The sequence below is a fragment of the Ostrinia furnacalis genome, unplaced genomic scaffold (assembly GCF_004193835.3).
Source record: "Ostrinia furnacalis isolate ACB-3 unplaced genomic scaffold, ASM419383v2 OfSCF5991, whole genome shotgun sequence".
Lineage (NCBI taxonomy): Eukaryota > Metazoa > Arthropoda > Insecta > Lepidoptera > Crambidae > Ostrinia > Ostrinia furnacalis.
In genome coordinates, this window is record NW_021136230.1 from 16010 (window position 1) to 38600 (window position 22591).

The 22591-nt window shown below is 38.1% G+C and overlaps 2 protein-coding genes across 6 annotated transcripts; one reads left to right on the top strand and one right to left on the bottom strand.

Moving 5' to 3' along the window:
* Positions 1-276: 276 nt before the first annotated feature.
* scf (Calumenin B scf) lies at positions 277-13214 on the bottom strand. Of its 3 annotated transcripts, none has more exons than XM_028316944.1 (8): positions 13198-13214; positions 12936-13020; positions 12613-12850; positions 9738-9897; positions 8574-8700; positions 7720-7841; positions 6851-6966; positions 277-1979 (listed from the first exon to the last, which is right to left on the bottom strand). In XM_028316944.1, the coding sequence occupies exons 3-8, from the start codon at positions 12828-12830 to the stop codon at positions 1754-1756; spliced, it is 969 nt and encodes a 322-aa protein (XP_028172745.1). In that variant the 5' UTR covers positions 12831-12850; positions 12936-13020; positions 13198-13214; the 3' UTR covers positions 277-1753. The 3 variants fall into 3 exon arrangements, with proteins under 3 accessions (XP_028172745.1, XP_028172746.1, XP_028172744.1); XM_028316945.1 differs by having other exon boundaries at positions 12613-12835; positions 12912-13020; XM_028316943.1 differs by having other exon boundaries at positions 12613-12836; positions 13198-13213.
* Positions 13215-15182: 1968 nt separating this feature from the next.
* On the top strand, positions 15183-22502 carry Usp12-46 (Ubiquitin-specific protease 12/46). Of its 3 annotated transcripts, none has more exons than XM_028316940.1 (8): positions 15183-15538; positions 15623-15703; positions 15908-16124; positions 16666-16746; positions 16894-17123; positions 18577-18834; positions 20876-21034; positions 22206-22502. In XM_028316940.1, exons 1-8 carry the CDS (start codon positions 15509-15511, stop codon positions 22314-22316), a joined length of 1167 nt encoding a protein of 388 aa, XP_028172741.1. In that variant the 5' UTR covers positions 15183-15508; the 3' UTR covers positions 22317-22502. The 3 variants fall into 3 exon arrangements, with proteins under 3 accessions (XP_028172741.1, XP_028172739.1, XP_028172740.1); XM_028316938.1 differs by having other exon boundaries at positions 15185-15417; XM_028316939.1 differs by having other exon boundaries at positions 15191-15417; positions 20891-21034.
* The last annotated feature ends 89 nt before the right edge of the window (positions 22503-22591 follow it).

Consider the following 22591-nt stretch of genomic DNA (forward strand, 5'->3'; position numbering starts at 1 on the left):
TACAAGAACTATACTATACCCAAAAATTACGGAAAGGTTCAGCAGAAAAAGAAACGCCATAATAAAGTTAAATGTTTATTCACTTTCAACGAAAATAAAAGATTTATAATGTACTTATATTAGTTGTACTGAATCAAAGTTTATTGCTACATATTTTAAAGGACATTCATTAAAAAGTTATTCAGACACTGGATAAGAACTTATTCTATACAATTAAATGCAATAGATAATAATATTTATATTAGACGGAATTAGTCCCGTTTCACATTATACGAATTATAGATCATACAAAAATATTTAGAATCAATTCATTGGAAATTTATTTTCTTTTATACTATCCTAATCAATTGCTAGTGGAATTATTTAAAGTAAGTATACTGGAAATAACTTTGGTCTTGTATTAGAAACTAAGATTTCACTTATCAAGTATAAAGCATACTATTACATAAATGTTATCACATACAAATTATTGCCAATTCAAAATGTTAAGTCGAGCGAATTCAGTTAAGATTACATTTAAACTTACAATTAGAGATTCTACAAATATGGCAGACGATTTAAAAATAAATACAAAATAATGTATCTAAAAGCAATACAAATAAATGCGTCGAAATACGTAACATTATTAAACATAGATAAAAGACTAAAGACCATAGGTAAGCTGCGAACGATCTAAGTATTAAGGTATCTACCCACTACACCAATATGGCCATGAAAGTATCATTGAAAATTGTTGATATTTTTAATTTAAATTTAAATCCTTAACAATTCGGTCAGTTGACGTCATTATTATACAATAACGTCACAGACCTAGGTAATTTAAGCAGAGAATAGTTGTATGATATGATACGATGTAGTGAGCAAATACCTCAATAATTTAAGTTGCCAATTTCTATACCTCTTATGTTTATTTATGGTACGGATAATTTTTAAGTAACATCGAATTCAATAAAATTATAAAACAGACTAAAAATAAATGAGACAAAAATATTATTTCGACATGTCTTAAGAAATAAACTGTAATAAACATATTTCGCAATGTTCCAATCTGTTTTATATTTAATTCTCTCTTTCCATGATTTTTCCTTATTACAGAAAATTACAGTCCAAATATCAATTCACTGGCTCTTATAAAGCTGCATTCACACTACTAGGACGTGTCGCGTCTTTATACGAGTAAAGAAAATTAGATTTTAACATAACATTTGCACTAAGACAACTAACTTAGTAGTCAGTATGGAAGCTCATACAAAGTACATACATAATAAGCCGTGGGGGTATTTCATAAGGAAGGCTATATTTTTAGTTTATGATGTATATTTTTCTCTACAGACTTCTAGCTGATGCTATTGAATAGTATAGTAAGTACTTATTTAGGATTATGTAATTATTTATCTCGCATATTTTTTTTCCTCGATCTGTTGGATTTCTGGCAGTTATGCCTGTTTTCACCATCAATCCCTAATTTTTAAGTGACCCCTATGGTAACACTTATCATGAATTTTGCTGTAAAATGGGTCACTTAAAAATTAGGGATTGATGGTGAAAACGGGCATTATTCACTTTACTCCATCTGAATTAACCCACTCCAAAAAAGTTCAATATAAACCACTGTTAATATTTGATGGTGAAAACGGGCATTATTCACTTTACTCCATCTGAATTAACCTACTCCAAAAAGTTCAATATAAACCACTGTTAATATTGATATTTATGTAAACGCGACACGCCTCACCAGTGCGGACCCTCCTTCTCAGAACTCATCATGCCTAGCGAAGGCTTCCCCAAAGTCCGTGGCCTGAGACCCCACGAATAAGTCGTACTTATCCAAGACCTCTTCTTTGGTGAGTCGCTCGTCGGCGTCGGCGTCGGCCTCGAAGATAAGATGGCGCGCCTCGGCCTCCGCGTGGTCGAATTCGGGCGGAGCGATCCATTCTTTCACTTCGGACGCGTCCATGTAGCCGTCTTTGTTGCTGTCTCTGTGAAGTAAATAAGATTGTTGAGTAGTTTGTTTTAGGCATGGAAATGATTGCGATTTTTCATTCATTTTCATTATATGAAATGATGATTCTTTTTCATATGATTTCACATGCGAAATTTCACAGGCAATGATTTTTATTCGCAGTGTTTTAATGTAGCTCTTTCATATAACGTGCTACTTTTAATTAAGTATGAATTATGATGAACGATTGCTAATTAGCTAAAATATGAAATGTAACAATATCTGTTTCATTTTATGTCACACAACAAAAAACAAACAGTTTCACAGAACAGTATGTATGCAACAATCAATAACCGCGCGACTCAGTGGCGGATTTACCAATAGGCCAAGTAGGCCAGTGCCTAGGGCGGCAGATTTAGAGGGGCGGCAAATTTAGCTATTTTTTTTACAGAAAAAAATAATATAATTATACGTATACACAATCCATATAAAATAATAAACAAAATTGTACTACGCGCATTTGGCAAAAGTAACGTCAAAATTTGGCGCATTTTATAAGGATTCCAAAATAGTACATATGTTACGGTCAAAGTGATAAATGTGAAAATTATGAATAATCGCCGGTTATTATGAATAATTACCGCATGATTTGGTAAATGTGATTAATATGAGGTCATTTAAGTGTGTATAAAACTAAATAGGCGGCTTAGGGGTGGCCCAAGGGCCACCCCCGCCGCACCTTAACCTATTTTTCACTTTAAATCAAAACAGTATGTTATAGGCATCATGGAAAAGTAATATTATGCAAGAAACATTCCAAACTCATTATGCCAAATTATATTAATATATGATATCAAAACGTTCAAAAGTTTGGCTGTACACGAGCACGTACACAAGATGTTGTTCTCTTTTATGAAATTTGTTAGTACTAAGGTTGAATTATTAAATAATCACTGTTAAATGTGATTAATTTATCACTTTCACCGCGACTGTCGGGAATTATTCATAATAACCGGTTATTATTAATAATTTTCAATTTATCACATTAACCGTAACACATATAACACTTGGTAAAATCTTGGCTTCTCCACCTCACTTAAGCTGGAAACTTGAATTTTGGGCACATTAGAATAATATTTTTTAACCAAGGTAGATAAAGTTAAAAACGGGATTATTTCCAATAAACAAAAATTGTCGAAAATTGCAGCAATAATTTACCAAGACGTGTTATACCATTTTGGAATCCTTACTAAATGCGCCAAATTATGACGTTACTTGCCAAAGTCGCGTAGTACAAAATTTATCAGTACAGACAGTTTAAACTAGGCAAAATTTTTATTTTGATATTTTTTTTTTTGGAAATAATGTATTTTTTTCATCCAAGCTGGAGCAGCTGGTTTTGTAACTTGATCACAATTTAGAGAAGCATTATTCAGGATTACAAAACAAACAAATTTTTTGGAAAAAGTGAGGATTTGTGGCAAAAGGAGTAAAAAGACCGTCACCGGGAGTAGATTTTTTTGATTTTTTTTAAATGCCTATTATTTTGAATAATGCCACATAGATTTTTTTTTATATTTTCTGATAACCAGCACAACTTGCCTCAACACCCAGTTCCAGCTTGATGTTGATTTACGGGACACCTGTATACTTAGGTACTTATGTGATCATGAATTTTAAAATATTCCAATAGGCCAGTAGAATTAAACACAAAAATGAATTAAATCGGAAATAATTCCTACTAAAGATTTTAGTGCTTTAATGGCTTCATTAGTTGCCCATAAAGACTCTCCTAGGTTTTTGACTTCGACGGAGTTGTGCTTAAGTGGTGGGGGCCCCCGAAAGGGGCGCTTTTTCGGTTTTCCGGTTATACCGCGTAAAGGACTTACCCTATCGAAAAGTGGTCTTCCTGACGGTTCAAGGGCATTAAATCTTGCATTAAATAAGACCAAATTCATATGTTTAGAACAAACCGTTCTCGTGCAAATGTTCGGCAAAGTAGAAAATATGTGTATAATTAATGACCCTCTCCACGTCCAATGGCTCGTTACCCGCAGGCTTCCAAGTCTTGAAAAGGAGCGCCTCAACCAGTGTAACCCTATCAAGGCTTACGAGCTTGATGCGCCTATCCTTGTTCGTCCCAGCCGTTCCTTAACTGCGGTTGCTGCACCTCTTCCTGGCACTCACCTGAACGACTGTGTTACCTACGGTGGCTGCCCCTCTTCCTTGTATCCTCCTGCACGACTACGTTGCCTAGCCGTATGCCTGGTCTAAGGTTCGACGCCAAAAATCAAAAGCTTAATGCTTTATCTCTTTTGTGCATAGAGTCAGAACTTATGAAAAAGATTTCATACGACGATAAATTAATGATTTTGCAAATTTAAAATCTCGCAAGAAAATAATGTAAAACTTATTTGATCTCATTGTCTGTCACCATTAACTGTATTGTTAACATGTTATATTTTAATAGAAATTGTTTGTATTGTTTTTAAACTGTTAAGTGCAATAAAAATATTTAACAAATAACAATGTTTGGGTACTTCTCATTTACACTCAAATTTGATGGTCACACAATAATAGTTCATAAACGGTATAAGTTAGAACAATAACTTTGAAATCAGGTGATAACATATCTATTTAGCTACATACAAAATAAATTTTATCGTAATAGAAGCAAAAATAATACGAAAACATCACATGAAACTAGGGTTTCTGATTTCTCGACCTATTTTTTTTCTCGAGTTTCGAGAATTCTTGAGGCCAAAGTCTCGAGTTTTCTCGGGTCTCGAGTTTTTTAATGAAAACTGCTGAAATCGGTTGAATTTTAATAAAAACACAGGTTTCTTTTATCTAATATACCTACTTTTATGCACAACAATCAATATTAGAATTTAGTACCACTTATTTTGGTAAGGAAATAAACAAAAAATAAAATCTTCTTTTATAATTAATATTTACTTATAATCATAACAAAAGTCTTAAAGTCGCGTGCACTTTAAGGATAAATAACAATAAAAATCTGGAGCTACAATTGAATCACTTGTTTTTTAAAGAACACAAGTCCAAATAGCAGAATTACGATAGATAAATAAATAAATTTTCAATTTTTTTTAGACTAGTCGATACCACGCTTCCACGCAATCTATGCACATGTCGTGGCAGCTTTTAATTAAGGCTACACTATAAACACGTATTGTTTTCAATGTTTTTTTCCAGTTAATTGTGTATGTCTTGTTAGCTGTCCTTAAATAAATAGATTTTTTTATGAACAAAAAAAACTTGAATTAACTTTACGAGGAGGCACGAGTACCTAACCTAACGTCTGTTAGGTAAGATAACTGTCTAGTTAACAAATTTTTCAGTCAGATTAAACATACATAATAAATATAGCATACTCGTTGTTGGTGAACATTATTATGTACTTAGTTTCGAATGAGATCATGACTTGCAAATCAAATCAGTTAAAAAAGGAAAGAATAGGCCAGTCTAAAAGCAACGTTGACCTATTAAATAATAAAAAACTTACTTTTGTCTAAGAAAATCGGCTTTCAAGAATACTAAAGCTTCAAAATCGAAACTCGAGAATTCTCGAGCTCCGGTAATTTTTTTCTCGTCTCGAATGAAGCCAAATTTCTCGAGTTTTCTCGAGTTCGAGAAAGCTCGAGCAGAAACCCTACATGAAACGATAAAAAACGGGGTCATTTTTCGCGTTCTCATCGTGTCACACCTTCGGTTGCAATGAAACATTTGGTTATTGCATTCACAATTTTCATTCAATTTATGTGTAGAATATACTAAAATCATCGTAATTAAATATACTTTCCACACAATAGTCAAAAAAATATCTTCTTATAATTATTTCGNCTAGACTCACTATTTGACTGATTTACTGAGAATACACTCTTCACATCAAGCGCTACAATTTTTGTTTACAAAATGTTGAAATAAGTTAAAAATAAAATTTGCCACGAAGGTGACGATGAGAACCGTGGCGATGAGAAATAGCCGTTTACTGACCACACATTATTTTGTCTGTATTCATATTATAGTGTAGGTATTTTTAAGTCATGCCTTTCCCCACCTTATGATTAGTACAATGCTGCTGTTTTTAGGTCAACATTAAACTCTTCAGTACAAAGCGGGATGCAATAATAATCTAGTAACTGACAAAAATATCATTAAGTTCACAATCATACTAATAACGGGCTTAAACTAACGTATTGAATTTCAAAAGTCAGTAGGTAGGGGCGGCAAAAATTGAATGGCCTACTAGCGGCAAATTTGTAAATCCGCCACTGGCGCGACTAGTGAAAAATCATTAATTTCATCTGTCTGCTATCTAATGAAATCATACGAACCACGACAAGGAAATCTAAACCTTATATTTTCGCTGCAATTTTCGCACTGTTAATCATGGGATATTCTAGAACTTTAACCCTTATCTCGAGGTGGTGATGTCTTTGGTTCGGCTAAACAAAGCACGATCTACCTTTTTTTTTACTTTTTATCCAGCCTATTAGGGACAAAGGATTTTTAGATGACGAATAATAATGTAACACGGCCACAGTGCTAACTATCCATTTCCGTTTTTGCTCATCAAATGGTGATTCTTTGCGATAGAACGAGACGACATGACCGGCAATGGCCAGTTAACACTGTTGCCGATAGTACCTTTAGTTTTAACGCTATGATTGAAATTGCAATCCCACTTAAGTATTTCTAAGCATGCCGTAGCTTGGTAAAACCATTAATATTGCAATTTCAACTGTTAAAATTATGAGATAGATTATTATTCATCACCTAAAAATCCCTTGTCTTGTCGTCCTGATAATATACCCAGGGACTGGGTACATTATCAGGACTTAGTACTTATTACGTACTAATATGTACATATAAAATCTAAATCACCTGTAGCCACTGAATTGCTCTCTCTCCTGTTTAACCCAGTCGGGTTCTTCTTCATTGTCGCCGTCCTCAGTCTTGTACAGGTCGCCTATGTACTCCTCTAGCGACACTTTGCCGTCCTGAAACATTATAATAATAAAATTTACTTACTTTACTCATTATAATGATAAATTGTGTATTATTACTGGTACATGTGACGCCAAACGTTAGTTGAGCGGCAATTGATGACTGATTAGTACTGACGGGAGTACAAGGATGGCTACCGTAATTGAGCTACTTCACTAGTTGGCGCCACTAGTGAGTGACAGGACCTTACTCTATGATGGCGCCATTCTGGTAAGTGGAAATGCGAGTCTTCTATGGCTAATATCGGAAGGCCTGCATCCATCAATGGACGTCCGTCCGACGTTCCGTTTTATCGTGTACGTTTTTTTTCGTCGATGGCATGTAGTTGTATGAGCGACTTCACACATGACACAGTATTCTGTATACAGTAATACATACATCAAAAACAAAAAAAAACGTACACGATAAAACGGAACAGTAAAACGGAGACATGTGTGAACCGGCCGTTAGATGACAAATGTATGACTTTATCGTGCGAAAGCGATAAAATGCCTCGATAAAGGTTATCGTGGAGCTTATACCATGTCGGCTGATAATGTTCTTCTGATTAATTTCGTTGCGGATCCAATGGATCCAATGCACAGTTTATCTTTCCCTCGGGACAAATTTGACCTTTACTGGTTGGTTTATTGGTACTGTATCTACAGTTGGTTTATTGTTACTGTAGATCCTGGCTACAGGAGTTACAGCGGTGGGAACGAGAGGTGATAATAGTTCCATTGATGATGATGAATGTGTGAACTTACGCGGTCCTTGTCGACGTCCTCCATGGTCTCGAGTACGACGATGTCGCGCATGCCGCCATGCTCCTCTGGATGTAGAAAGGCCGCGAATTCCGTGCGGTTTAGAGCGTCATCTTGGTTCGCGTCTGCGGGTGTGTAAGAAATTATAATAATGACTTTATTGAATACTGTCTTCTAGAACTAGCTTACATCCTAACAGCTACAAGATATCAACATGTACAAACATACAATTCTCTTAATGTCACGCACTTATTAACTACCTTTTTCGGCACGCGTGCGGATCTGGTCCGCATGGGGCTGGCTGCACGCATTTCATTATTTCATTAATGTTTTTCCTATCCGCGTTTGTGTAGCCTACGCATTCACGTCACAGGAAAAAGGCACTTAAGCACATGTGTGCGACGTGCACATAAAAATAATGGCAACTACTTTATGTAAAGGATCTAAATGAGGGGGAGCACTCACCGTCTTATGCTGGATATCTTCCAAATTGGACGGATTTGGATTGTCAACTGTCAAATTTTAATATGTTTTTGGCCAAAATATCTGCGGTTTTTGATGTTTTTACATTTTTATATTGTTTATAAGACTTTTAAACAATATTAAAGTGTAAATGCATCGAACATTTTGGAAATATAATCTAAAACTGAATTCTATTTGACAGTTGTAATCCGGATTTGGACAAGGATTGAATATAGGAACCGGGCGTTAGCCACTAGCGAATGATCTACAGTGGCGCCAACTGGTGAGAGTAAATACGATAGCTCTCACTCACCTTCAAGCATCAGATTTTACGAGATTACGATCTTCTTGAACATTTGACAGCTTGCCTAAATCAAGGTTAATTATCAACTCACCAGCATAATGCCACCTCCTGCGGTCTCGCTTGAGGAGGCTAGAGTACGTGAAGCCTTCGCCATTGGGCGACTGCAGCTCTTTGGCGTCCATCTCATCCATAAACCCGTATACATTCTTCCTGTATGTCTAAAAGCAAATGTATTCTGTAAGACATGGAGTTCAAAATACATTGGATCCAGTGGACTTACTGGTCATTCATCACTTTACTTCCAATCCTTTAATCTACGTAAGGGCCTACGCTGAGGGTCGCCACACACGGGCCACCGGCCACAACCACAAAACGCCGCCGCCAAACGGCGTATTTCCTGTAGTTTCATACATTTTATATGGACTCGCCGCATACGGTTGACGCCGGTAGCCGCCACACACTACAAAACGCAGCTTCTCGCTTCTTGTGGCCGGCTCCGGGCTCCACCGGTGGCTGTGGTCGGTGGCCCATTTGCGCCGAGCCTTAAACTTGCGCACGGAGCGTGAGAAACCCATCGTACGCGTCCGCGCCACATTATGCTACTCATACTATTTTACGATACTGACACGTGTGCAGGCGCCTACGCGAGTTTTAGCGTAGTTACATTAAAAAGGACTGACCTAAAAAGATTGAATACACATTCAAATAAATTAGTAATGATCACAATGCAGCCAGCAAGTGAACTAAATTAGAGGCGTCGTAAATTGGTAATTGTGGGTGGTGATATTTAAATTGATGAGGTATCAACAGCAGCATTAAACATATTGCAAATAAATAAGCAGTAGGTAGTAACAGTATAAGGTAGTCTCATCTCAGGCCTCTCCTATGTATGTAGGGTTGCCAGGTCCAAAAACACAAAAGCCGGACTATGTGCTTCATTTGGCCGGACATTTTACCCTAAAAGCCGGACGGAGGGGGGGGGGGGGGCGGGGGGGCAATTAGTGGGCTCACGAGTGAGTACTATCATCATCGGTTGCCTAACGTCCTGATGCGTGCGTGCCTTATTCTGTGGCTCGACTTTCGCCTGGCGCGGCAGCCAAATAAAAAGCCTAACAAAAGCCGGACAGGCCGGACATCGGTTATTTTGGCCGGACACGCAATCAAAAAGCCTAACTATGTCCGGCTTTATCCGGACGCCTGGCAACCCTATATGTATGTACTTTGATTAAGAAGTTTAAAACTCTCAATGACTTACCTCCCACGGCACAACTTCATCATTATTAGGATTGTGCTGCCGCCAGTGTCTTTCCACATCCTCATCAATGTACCTCTTCTGTGTATACCGGATCCAATCCTTCAACTCGACCAGGGTCACAAAGCCATCATTGTCTGAATCAATTCGGTCAACGATGATTCTAGAAAGAAATATCGCACGTTCATAATCAAACTGTCACTATACAAAAAAGTCGATTTTTCAGGAAAACCATTTGAAATACTCAAATTTTAAAACCTTTGCAAAATGAGCAAAATGTTCTTAAATGTTTTGTTTTTTGTTAAATACCAGTAGTGGCTTGTTCGCCTTTTACGGGAATATAAATATCTTTCAAAATATCATAATGGTTTATTTAATATTTATTTTTTTCCCTAAAAATAGTGTCACTTTTCCACTAAAATTGAGACAGTGACAGTTTTCAATTAAAAACATCTTAATGTTGTATTGTTAATTCCGGTAGAAATGTCACTATTTTCATATAAATTTAACGATGAAAGATAAAAAAATGATTATTATTAAATAAAACTAACATAGAAAAATCTGTAATTTTAATGAACTTAAAACTTAATAATTTGGATTAAGTGGTACCAATGGTAACAGTAATAAATGTAAATTCTCGATTAGAAAAAAATACGTTACACACATGAAATTACTATAAAATTACATCACATAAATCAACTTCTTAGAAAATAAGGTACTCTTTTGTTCAGGCAGCCTTTAAACAACAATAACTTGATGACCTCGATGAACTTGACGAACTAGATAGTGATTTTTCATGGGGAAAAAGGCTCAGAGAAGTAGGTTTAAATTCTGGATCATTATCCAGCGGCCATTACCTTTGCGAGCAATGTGCCCCGCCCACTGCCACTTGATTTTAGCAATTTTGCGGGCTATGTCGGTCACTTTAGTTCTCCTGTGGATCTCCTCATATCTGAAACTAACTGAGCATCGCACGCTCCATCACCTTTTGGGTGACCTCTCAGATCTATAAAATATCACTTGAGGCACTGCGGTATTTCGGACGTGAGAATATCACGAAGCTTCCCGAATGCTGCCCAGCCGAGTTGGATTGACGATTGACCTCTTTCTCGAAGTTGGACCTACGTAACTGGACTGTTTGTCCCAGGTATACATAAATTGTCAACAAACTCTACTTACGCCATCGAGCATTATACCTAGATATTCCACAGTCTCAGCCATGATTACGACATCGTCCGCAAATCGAAGGTGGATGATGTACCCGTTGATATTTATGTTGAATCCGCTCCAGTCTAGAAGCTTGAAAACATCTTCCAGGACGGTGTTGAACAGTATCGGAGATATGACGTCTCCCTGTCTCACCCCTTGCTGCAACTGGATGAGTTTCGAGTCCTGATTCTGGAGACGAACCGACATTGTGGCGTTTTCGTACAAGCCTTTCGATGTATCTATAGTCAATTTGGCACCGTTGGAGAGACTGTAGCACTGCTCAGACCTCGATCGAATCCAAGGCTTTTTCATAGTCCACAAACGCTAGACAAAGTAGTAATTACCTTGATAATTTCTTTGATTTTACTAGTGTTTGGATTGACTGGTGGCATTTTTGTTAGATGTTAAAAAAATTACAACTACTTAATCACTTAAAAATATTTTTTGTTATTTTAATATTACACAATTTGGATACTGTATCTTGTGTTGATAGCCCAATAAAATAAATAAATAAACACAATATTCTACGAATTGATGGAACAATCTTCTTAAAAATTTGTTTTAAGGCGTTTTACTTTATTGCGACTTATCTTATGGTTTGGAGTAAAAGCGTCTTTATGCTTAAAATGACGTTTTTCATCACAGAGTCCACATAACTATCAAGGTGTGCCCGTCCAGTTCCCGTAACTACTAAAAACGTGTCACTGTTACTCACAACAAATGCCGGTTTCCCCATTAAACTCCATAACGACACTACTGATATCTGCCAAACTATTTGAGTTTTAAGCGTGGGATTTTTACAGCATGCACTTTTCGCGGAGCGCTGATAGATGGTGTTGTTAACTCAATTTCTCCCAATTTCGTATAGTGACGGTTTGATTATGAACGTGCGATATGTTTTATTAGCACACAGATAATGAGGTCAGTGAACCATTGATAAGCGTTTCGGTTGGATGATGTGTCTTTAGCAAAACAGTAGTAAAAAATCTAATTATAATACCCATAACTGTGTTTCTTTAGCTAATTAAAATACCTACAGCGATAAATACAGTTTATGACATTTTTATTACACCTATTTCATTAAACTGCCAGAGTAATATTCATTCAGAAAATTAGAAAATAATTTTATGTTCAGAAACATACTCAATGTATTCATAAAAGTATGTAGGTGTATATCACAAACAGGCTTCATTGTTCTCAAATTGAGCAATTGTTCTAATAGAAGCAACCTACATTGTAAAGGTAACATTGTCAGTTTATCTACCCTACATATTGCATGTGAGATAACTCACTAGATTACCATTAAAGAGGAAACTAGATTATTGGACCACAGATAACAATAGAGTAAAAATAGATTGGTCAATGACTTCCATGGTGGCTGTAACTTAATTAAGATTTGTCATGAAATAGGTACATAACTACAGTAATAATTATGTCATAATTTATTCAAATGGATAAATCTGAGTATGAATAATTTGAAATATGAAAGTAATTGTTTATTCAGATGTTCCATTTTAATCACTTCTTTCTGTCATTAAAATTTATAATATACTGATGCAATAATCCACACTTACTTAATTTAACACATTCTCTAGGATCTTAATCATAGATTTACTGCAAAGGGCACTGACTCAGGTATGTTCTTTTAGTACAAGAGTAGGTAACTTACCCAAGCCTCCTCTTGCTTTCTTCAGGAGACAGTTGGTCGAAGGTCTTGGCCTGGTCTTCTCCCAGAAAAGCGTCGTGGTCAAACTGCTTATTGTGGTGCTCATTCTTGAAGTGCTGTTCGTCGGACAAGTGATCCACTAGCCGCTTAGTCTCCTCCGGACTAGGTACGCCGGCGAAAACCGCTGACACCGCCAAAGCCACGAACAGCGTTCTCAGCATTTTATCTTAAAACAAGAACTCTAAATTTCAAGAACAAACCCTCAGAAAATCATGAACAAATAACTCAGTAAGATTCACAAACTTTCAGAATTTTCAGATACGTACTACTGTAAGTTGCCACGTCAACACAAAACCACAAAACACGTAAACTTCCTTCTTCCCGAAAAGATAAAACAGGAGATGCCGGAATCTGGAACATAGGATGACGTATGTTCAAATACTTAATTAATTTATAGTAGAAACTGAATCAAAATTGTTATTAATTATTAAAATAAAATTAAGATAGCTGATCTAGAAGATATTTTTTGTGTTTTTGTACTGTTTATTATTTCTTACAAATGTAATTCCGTATACTTGAAATATTTACCAAATAATTTTAATTTATTTCGGTGGGCTTGTTGTACAAATTATCCGGATTTTAGAACGAACTCGGCCGGATTTGACATTTCATTTGACAGATTTCAGTTTTTTTATGTTCCGAGCACAGATTAAACAGTATGTCTTCGTGGGTCATCACTAGCAGCTATCTAATCAATGAGGATCATTTCGATTTTTAGCTGTGAATGCAGATTTATAGGGTTAAGAAATCCTTAATACACAGTGCAAAAATTTTTGTTCTACGACAAAAATTGACGAAGTTATGGCCAAATTATTAAAAAAGTTCACTGACCGCCCGGCGCGGGGACGATGACGTCATTATATCCGATCCGAACGCTGCCGACGTACTGCGTGGATAGAAAATATTTTTTTCTAGCCAAATTATCAGTTTTAGAGAAAAACTTGTAATGACATTTATTCATCAGAATAAAGTAAGCTATCGATAGGTAATTTTTAAAAATGGAAATTGTGAAAAATAACGCAAAAAATCCATACGCTCATACGATTCAATGGCACGCAGAGACGCGATTGGGGTCTCCGCGGTGGTATATTTGGCGATTTATTCAAATAAAGTGTACATAAGTGTTGTTAGAGTCATATCTTCTTCCAAGTAAAATATAAAAATGTATAAGTATTAATTTATTTACTTCTAACAATAAGGTATAACTTCTAACAATAAGACATTGCTATGAAAATCATTTCGATGTACACTTAATAATACCTACCTGTTATTTAGTTTTTCTGAGTTAAACCTACGCACCTACCTATCTATTCGCCGTTCCCATGGGCGGGCCAGCTGCTGCAGGAAAGGACAGCCGCTCCGTGCTGGAAATCTATTTAATCTTAGCCTAGAAGCTGGGTATGACTCCCCCGCCCCTCTCTGGGTATGACTTGCCTCTCCTCCCCTCCCACCAAGGCCAGAAGCTGGGTAAGGCTTGTCCCTCCCCCCAGGCTATAAGCTGGGTATGACTTTTCCCCCCCCCCAGGCCAGAAACTGGGTATTAGCATCATATTATGTATTATTATGTTCAATACAAACAATCATTAAGTTACACTCACCCCAACCGCGTCTCCGCATTGCATCGAATCCTATGAAAATGTGGTTTTTGGACATAGCAATACTTATTTTTCACAATTTTTACTTTTAAAAATTACTGGTCGATAGGTTACTTTATTTTGAAGAATAAATGTGATTAAAAGTTTTTTTCTAAAACTGATAGTTTAGCCGGAAAAAAATATTTTCCATCCCAATAGTACGCCGATTGCGCTCGATTCGGATATAATGACGTCACGCGGCCTTGCGTACGTTGACTTTTAGCGGCAAAAACGGCCTATGTTTATTACTTAATATCTTCGTAAGTAATGGTCCGATTTGGATAATTCAAAAAGATATATCTTTCTTATGTCTTAAAGATTAACGTAGATACTAGTTTTATTGAATTTTCTACAACAGTACTGATCCTCATTAAGTAGATTTTTTATTTCAAAAATATGGTACACAATTTTACTGGATACATGTTCTGGTTAAACGGAACATTCAACATTAATTATAAATGTATGTATATAATTTTATACGACTTCAAAAAAAGGAGGAGGTTCTTGCAGCGTTATAATTGATTTATGCAAAAATTAAGGAATCATTATTGTTCACTCATTATGATGAATCGAGTCTCGTCTAACGGTCAGAGCCCCGATTACGGTAACTTTTATAACGTCTACAATCCAGACGCGTTTCTGATTCTGCGATACGATTGGTCAAAACAGCTGACGTACGCTGTTGAACGACCAATCGTATCGCAGAATCGAGAAGCGTGTCTGGATTGTTGACGTTAAAAATTACCGTAATCGGGGCTCTGACAGCGTCTAATCCATGAAGGTCTAATCCAAGCAAGAACAAAATCCAACTCAAAACTAATGACCACTTCTATGAAATCGATTAATCTACTCGATTGTATCCGGTAGTTCCTTTTTTTGCTTGACGTGACCGCCATCACTAGTCTATGGTCGACGACGTAAGGTTTCGGATGTTGTGCTTGCTAATTTTTGCTTGATTCCAAAGAAATTTACTATGATTCTTGAATTAAAAGTCTTGTCGGTGTAATAAATCGAAACTCTTGCAAAAGATTATTTATTCCGCTTACGAGTCGTTAAAAACTGATTGCAAATGTCAATATGTCAGGATCTCGGCCTTAATTTCCAGCAGAGAATGGTGAGAATTGCATGCTAATTCAGTATTCGCTGCTAATTGGAATTAAATAGTGTTCATAACTTTCCATACGAGTAATGAAGTAACAGTCACGATGTCTTGGAAGTCGTTTTGGAATATGATGGTGTGTAATCTTGTCGGCGATTTTAGCCATACATTTTTATGGTTGTGTTTTTAGTATCCTTTTTTATGTCTCTGACTATTTCAGGGCGCAAATATATCGCAGTTGGAAAGAGATATCGGGTCAGAGCAGTTCCCTCCAAATGAGCATTATTTTGGTTTAGTCAATGTATGTACATTTTTATAACCATAAATTAATTGGCGTCAATTTGTCCTGTAATAGAATAAATATTAATTATAGTTGGTGCTATTTGTTTTATAATTAGTAGGTTCCAATTAACATTATTAGTTTCTCTTTTTACTAATCTTGTTAGTGAGCAGTGAATAATAAATTATATTCTTCTTAATTTCTTACAAAGTCTTTTGCTTTTAGTTTGGCAACACATGCTATAGCAACTCGGTGCTTCAAGCCCTATACTTCTGTAGACCATTCCGAGAGAAGGTTCTGGAATACAAAGCTAAGAACAAGCGCACCAAGGAGACGTTGCTAACATGCCTGGCCGACCTGTTCTACAGTATTGCCACACAGAAGAAAAAAGTTGGCTCCATTGCTCCCAAGAAGTTTATTGCACGACTAAGAAAAGAAAAAGGTTTTTAGTTGTACTTTTTTTTATTTTCAGGTCTTTTACAATCTGTAGTTAGTTTAGAACTAAATTGACCATCAATAGAAAGTCTTCTACTTTCTTCAGCAACTCCATGGGAGAGGTCTTACACAATATAGTTCCAAAATACTGAACTGTCCTATCGATGACATTGACAGCGGGGCGCCACCGTCAATACCGAATCGCTGGTTCCGATTTTTGCCATGTTGGAAACCATAAAGTTGAACGTTGGTAGCGCCCCCCTGTCATTGAGTTTGGCGGGACAGTTCAACGTGGGTCATCTATACACTGAAGATTGGCCAATTTATGGCACATGCTATACTGACATAATATCAGATAATGTTTCTTAGAATTCGAAAACACGTCACATTTTTATCAATGAAATGTATCTGCTGTACTGCTTTGATCAACTACAGATAATATCTGTCAATGTTGCTATTTAGATTTGATATTTGTTTTTCCATACTACCTACGTGAATGATAAATTTTTGTTAGGTCTGTTAATATGTTGTAACTTTTTATTTTTCAGAGGAATTTGATAATTATATGCAGCAAGATGCCCATGAATTTTTGAACTTCCTTATAAATCATATTAATGAAATTATTCTAGGTAAGAGGGTCATTGTAATTATTATTATTATTAATAATTATTTATAGATCTACCTCTTATTACTGAAATTTATAAGTTACCTATTCAATGCTTCTGCAACTAGCTTTTAAAAACATTTTTTTTAGTCATTTCATTTGTTTATTTTAGCTGAAAGGAACCAGAGCACTTTGAAGGGACAGAAAACAGCAAACTCCACTGCGTCTACAATGTCCACAAGCATTGGCCCAGGGGAAACGGTGACTTGCAACGGCACCCTCCCTCAGAACACGGAGCCAACGTGGGTGCATGAGATATTCCAAGGGACGTTAACGAGCGAGACCCGTTGTCTGAACTGTGAGACTGTTAGCAGCAAGGATGAGCACTTCTTTGATTTGCAGGTGAGTTGGTTCAACTTTTTTATTAGTTTATATTATTTTCTACCGTTTTATTGTCTTCTTAAAGATATTGAGTTAAAAAAGATAGTGAGATAAAATTCACCAGTTAAATCCTAAATCTAGGCTCAGATGAAGTAAAACCTACCTACTGAACAAAAGACCCTATTTAAAGTTTTGCGAGACTAATTTTTACACAGCAAAGATCTTATAAGTTTGATGAACTAACCTAATTTTCATAGTCACCAAATAAAAAGTTTACTATGTTGTGCTGTGTACTATCCCTAAATAAATAAACAATGATTTGTCCTATAAACTTTCCTTATTTGACCACTTTAAACTTAAAGCTATTCATGTCAAATTAACCCATAAATACAAAAGTATTTTAAGGTTTTTCCTGTAATTAATAAATGCATTATTATAATTAACCATCTGATAAATGGAAATCCAATCTATTATTCTGATATTATTAGCCAACAAGATTATAATTAGAAACAGCCAGAACACAAAAGGAATTGTTGTATCATTTTGATATGAATATAAAGCCCGGTTTCCACTAAGGAGTGGAGAAGTGTTAGGCGAACGAATTTTTCCATAGAAAATGACAACGGCGGCGGTGCGGCGCAGAGCGGAGAAGAGACGTGGAAAATGGAAATAATGTAATCTGAGGTGGAATTGTGTAAAGCAATCGCATTCATTTTACAGTTCATAACGTACGATAAAGTCAGTTTTTTTTTTTATATGATAGGAGGCAAACGGGCAGACGGATCACCTGATGGTAAGTGATTACCGTCGCCCATAGACACCCGCAGACCCAGGGGCGTTACAGGTGCGTTGCCGGCCTTTAAGATAAAGATACGCTAAACAAAGTGTTTGACAGATTAATCGTACGTTATGAACTGTCAAATGATAACGATTGCTTTACACAATTCCACCTCTAATTGGTTATTCTAAACACTTCTCTGCTCTGCTTCGTCTTGATGGAAACCGGGAGTAAACCAGCTGTTTTAAATCATCATCATCTCAGCCAGAACATCCACTGCTGAACATAGGCCTCCCCCAATACTTGCCATGTTACCCGGTTGGTAGCGGCCTGCGTCCAGCGTCTTCCTGCTACCTTTATGATGTCGTCGGTCCACCTTGTGGGTGGACGTCCCACGACGCGTTTTCCGGTACGGGCTCGACACTCCAGAACCTTGCTGCCCCATCGGCCGTCAGTTCTGCGTACTATGTGCCCTGTCCATTGCCAATTCAGCTTGCTAATCCGTCGGGCTATGTCAGCGACTTTAGTTCGAATTTTTTTTTTATCCACGAGGTAGCTCTTGGCCTGTATCTCACCTGATGGTAAGTGACGATCAGGCCGAAGATGGTTTACGGAGTCTTAGAAAGTTTCAAAAATAAGCTAAGTTTTAGCTCAGTAAATTATTATGGCTGCTATACTGCACTTCCATATTTCCAGGTGGACGTAGGCCAAAACACGAGCATCACCCACTGCCTCAAATGCTTCAGCGACACAGAGACTCTCTGCAACGACAACAAATTCAAGTGCGACCATTGCAGCAGCTACCAGGAGGCACAGAAACGCATGCGAGTCAAGAAACTCCCGCTTATATTGGCACTGCACCTGAAAAGATTCAAGTATATGGAGCAGTACAATAGGCACATCAAAGTGTCGCATCGGGTTGTGTTTCCGCTGGAATTGAGACTGTTTAACACTGTAAGTACATTATCATTTACTATGCTATAGATGCAGGGAATAGTTGACAAGTTTACTCAAATCACTGTCCATTGTCAATGTTTTTCTTTCATTCTGAAACTGTATGTATCTGTATTCTGAACCTTTTCAAGGCGAGAGTTAATAGTTAATAGGCACTTACAGGGCAGATATGTATCATCCTAGACCCACTTAACACCAGGTGCGATTGTGGTCAAATACATGCCTTATTATTCATTAAAAAAATCCATCCATGAAATTAGTTTAAGTTAGTTGCCGCTAGATGGCATTGTTCTTTTTTTGTGTAAAAAGCTGTACCGCGGTGTCCACTCCTCTAGCGTGAATATCAGTGCATCAACGCCCCCTGCAGTAAAATCTTTTTGAGATTATACATTTTGATTTATTTATCAATCTCGAAAGATAGCAGTGAGTGGATAAAGATCGCATTCACCTGTCAAATCTGTTTTGACAACAAACACAAGATTGATATCAAAGCCTTTGCCCTTTATGCATAGGAGGCTGACAAAGGTGACTTTCTTCCACCACCTCTTCTTTCAGTCACTATGCTGCCAGTGGTGGTGGGTTAAGTTAAAAAAAAAGGCAGAATTATTGCAAGTTCAAGGGCATAAGCAATATCATGTTGGCCCTGATAAGGTCATAGCGCACTTATCAACCCGGGAAGGGATCACCATATCTCCTTTGAACGCGAGGCGAGGCGTTTACGTTACGGTGAGGATAAGTGTGTACAAAGAATCCTGCTCGCCGCGGTTACCGCTAAGTAACCGTATCAACTCGACGTCGGTTGATAAGTACGCTGCGGAAAAATGTCCAAGACTAGCCCACACGAAGTACCTATGGACGACGCACGCGAGGAGGAAGGAGAAGTTAACCGAGATGGTGTTCACATGCCCACCAGCCCCCTTCCATCATCGGGGAACCAGACGCAGGTTAGCGTACTATCCCTATATTGTTGACATTCCACCAGCTCGCACTAAGCGTTTCGATGACTCTTTTATAATGCGAACAGCTAGGGACTGGAATTCGTTGCCTGCTGCTGTCTTTCCCGAAAACTATAATCCGGGCCTCTTCAAGGCGAGAGTGAATAGGCACTTACAGGGCAGATATGTACCATCCTAGACTGCATCCCACTTAACATCAGGTGCGATTGTGGTCAAATACCTGCCTTGTGCATAAAAAAAAACATTACGTCTTGGCCAATTTCCTGCATAGTGAACTCGCGGTGCCGCCATTTTTTTTTTTAATTTTAAAGATTATTAGTAATTTGTTATTGTACACAAATTACTAATACTCCCGTTAGCGCCCCTCGTAGTAAGCTAAATATGCTTGTGTCACGAGTGAGCTCACCACAATAGTCGAACGGCGGCGGGGACCGAACCCGCGTTCCTCGGATCACGAGTCGGCCGGTCCGACCCCTTTACCGTTCGGCTATCGTGGCTTCTGCATTACGAATCGTTTGTGGGTTGATAAGTGTGCTTCGTCCTTTATGGTCATCTATTTGATTTGTGTTAGTATTTTCTGACTGATTTGGGAGAGGCCTATGTTCAGCAGTGGACGTCCTGTGGCTGAAATGATGATGGTGATGATAGTATTTTCAGCACTCCTTCCTTCCTTCCTTTCAGCCAAATGACGTCCACTGCTGGACAAAGGCCTCCTCCAAGGTTTTCCACAATGAACGGTCCTGCGCTGCCCGCATCCAGGCTCTTCCCGCGACCTTTACCAGATCGTCGGTCCACCTAGTAGGAGGCCTGCCCACGCTACGTCTTCCAGCCCGTGGTCGCCACTCGAGAACTTTTCTGCCCCAACGGCCATCGTCTCTACGAGCTATGTGCCCCGCCCACTGCCACTTGATTTTAGCAATTCTGCGAGCTATGTCGGTTACTTTGGTTCTCCTGCGGATCTCCTCATTTCTGATTCGATCACGCAGGGAAACTCCGAGCATAGCTTCGTCCTTTATGGTCATCTATTTAATTTGCGTTAGTATTAACACTTACCGCATCTTAATCTGACGGTTACCAATTTATAGGCGTTCCCTTTGCAGTCGGACGACGCCGTGAACCCGGACCGCCTGTATGACCTGGTGGCGGTGGTGGTGCACTGTGGCTCGGGACCCAACCGCGGCCACTACATCAGCATCGTCAAGAGCCACGGCTTCTGGCTGCTGTTCGACGACGATATGGTCGATGTGAGTACACTATACCAGGGTTTCCCAATTTTTTTTTTGCCAAGGAACCCTAATTGATTATACTCTTCCTAGCGGAACCCCCGTACTACTCCGCCCGCACGCCCTGCCCCTCCCTTGTGCGTAAACAAGTCGGTGCGAGCGAACAACGGTCACGAAACTTGGGATAATATTTTTTACGGAACCCTTGCGGCCTTTCCACGGAACCCCAGGGTTCCATTTGCACGTAGAATTTTGTCCAATGACCCCAAGCTACCCATCCTCACTCGGCTCGCACACTCACTGCGGGCGCCCGTCGCACAGTCGCGACAGCAATATAATTACGCGCGAGCTATAAGGATGGGTAGCTTGGGGTCATTGGACAAAATTCTACGTGCTCACGGACCGGGCTTTAGTAGTAAAGTGGATGACTCTGGAGTCATCCGCTTTGCAATGGAGGGTAGTCGAACCTTAATTTCGAACTCCTATGTTCTTCTGATTAATTTCGTTGCGAGTCCAACCAAGTCGAGTTTAACTTTTCCCCTGGACAAACTTGACCTTTATTGGTTGGGTTTTTATGGCGATCAAGCTGTAGATCCTGGCTACAAAGAAGTTACAGTGGTGGGAATAGTCCCGTTTCTTATAGTAGTAAAGTCCGGTCGCCGAACGCGTAAAATTTCGTCCAATGACCACAAGCTACCCGTCGCGACTGTGCGACGGGCGCCCGCAGTGAGTGTGCGAACGCGACAGCAATATAATTACGCGCGAGCGAGAAGGATGGGTAGCTTGGGGTCATTGGACGCAATTCTACGTGTTCGGCGACCAGACTCTAGTAAGCCCACAAGGTGGACCGACATCATAAAGGTGAAAGGTGGAATGCAGGCCGCTACCAACCGGTCAATATGGAAGTCATTGGGGCAGGCCTATCTTCAGCAGTGGATGACCTACGGCTGAAATTAAATTAAGTACACTATACACGGCGCAGACTCGTGCCAGACGAGGCAATAATAAAACAGGGCATGTCTCGTATTCTCTCACACTTAAACTGCAGCACTGGTTAAGGATGACGTCACTTTTTTTAGCATCAGTGTGTGCGGTCTCGCTATCTAACGCGTTATTTTGATAGAGCCCTAAGTTTTACTCTTGTTATTTCAGACAATGAATTGTATTAATATTCACACTTATCTTTTTACAGAAAATCGACGCCTCTGCGATAGAAGACTTCTACGGCCTAACTTCAGATATACAGAAATCGTCTGAAACGGGGTATATACTATTTTACCAATCAAGGGATGCTAGTTGTTAAGTTTCTTCATTAATTATTATAAAAATAGTAATTTATATTATTTATAAGATAGTCACTATGATAGATCATGTTAAATAAATGCCGCGTTTGTTAAAGTTGGAAAGGCATAAAATATTATTGAAAAATTGTTTAATTCATTATTATTCAACTTCTAGAATTCAGTCAATTGTAAATAAGAAAATATTTCTTTTCAAAATAAACCGTTGTGATCTTTCTCGGATTTTGTATTTTATTGCACTTCCCATTTAGATAAAATTAGAAGCTATCCCAATTAA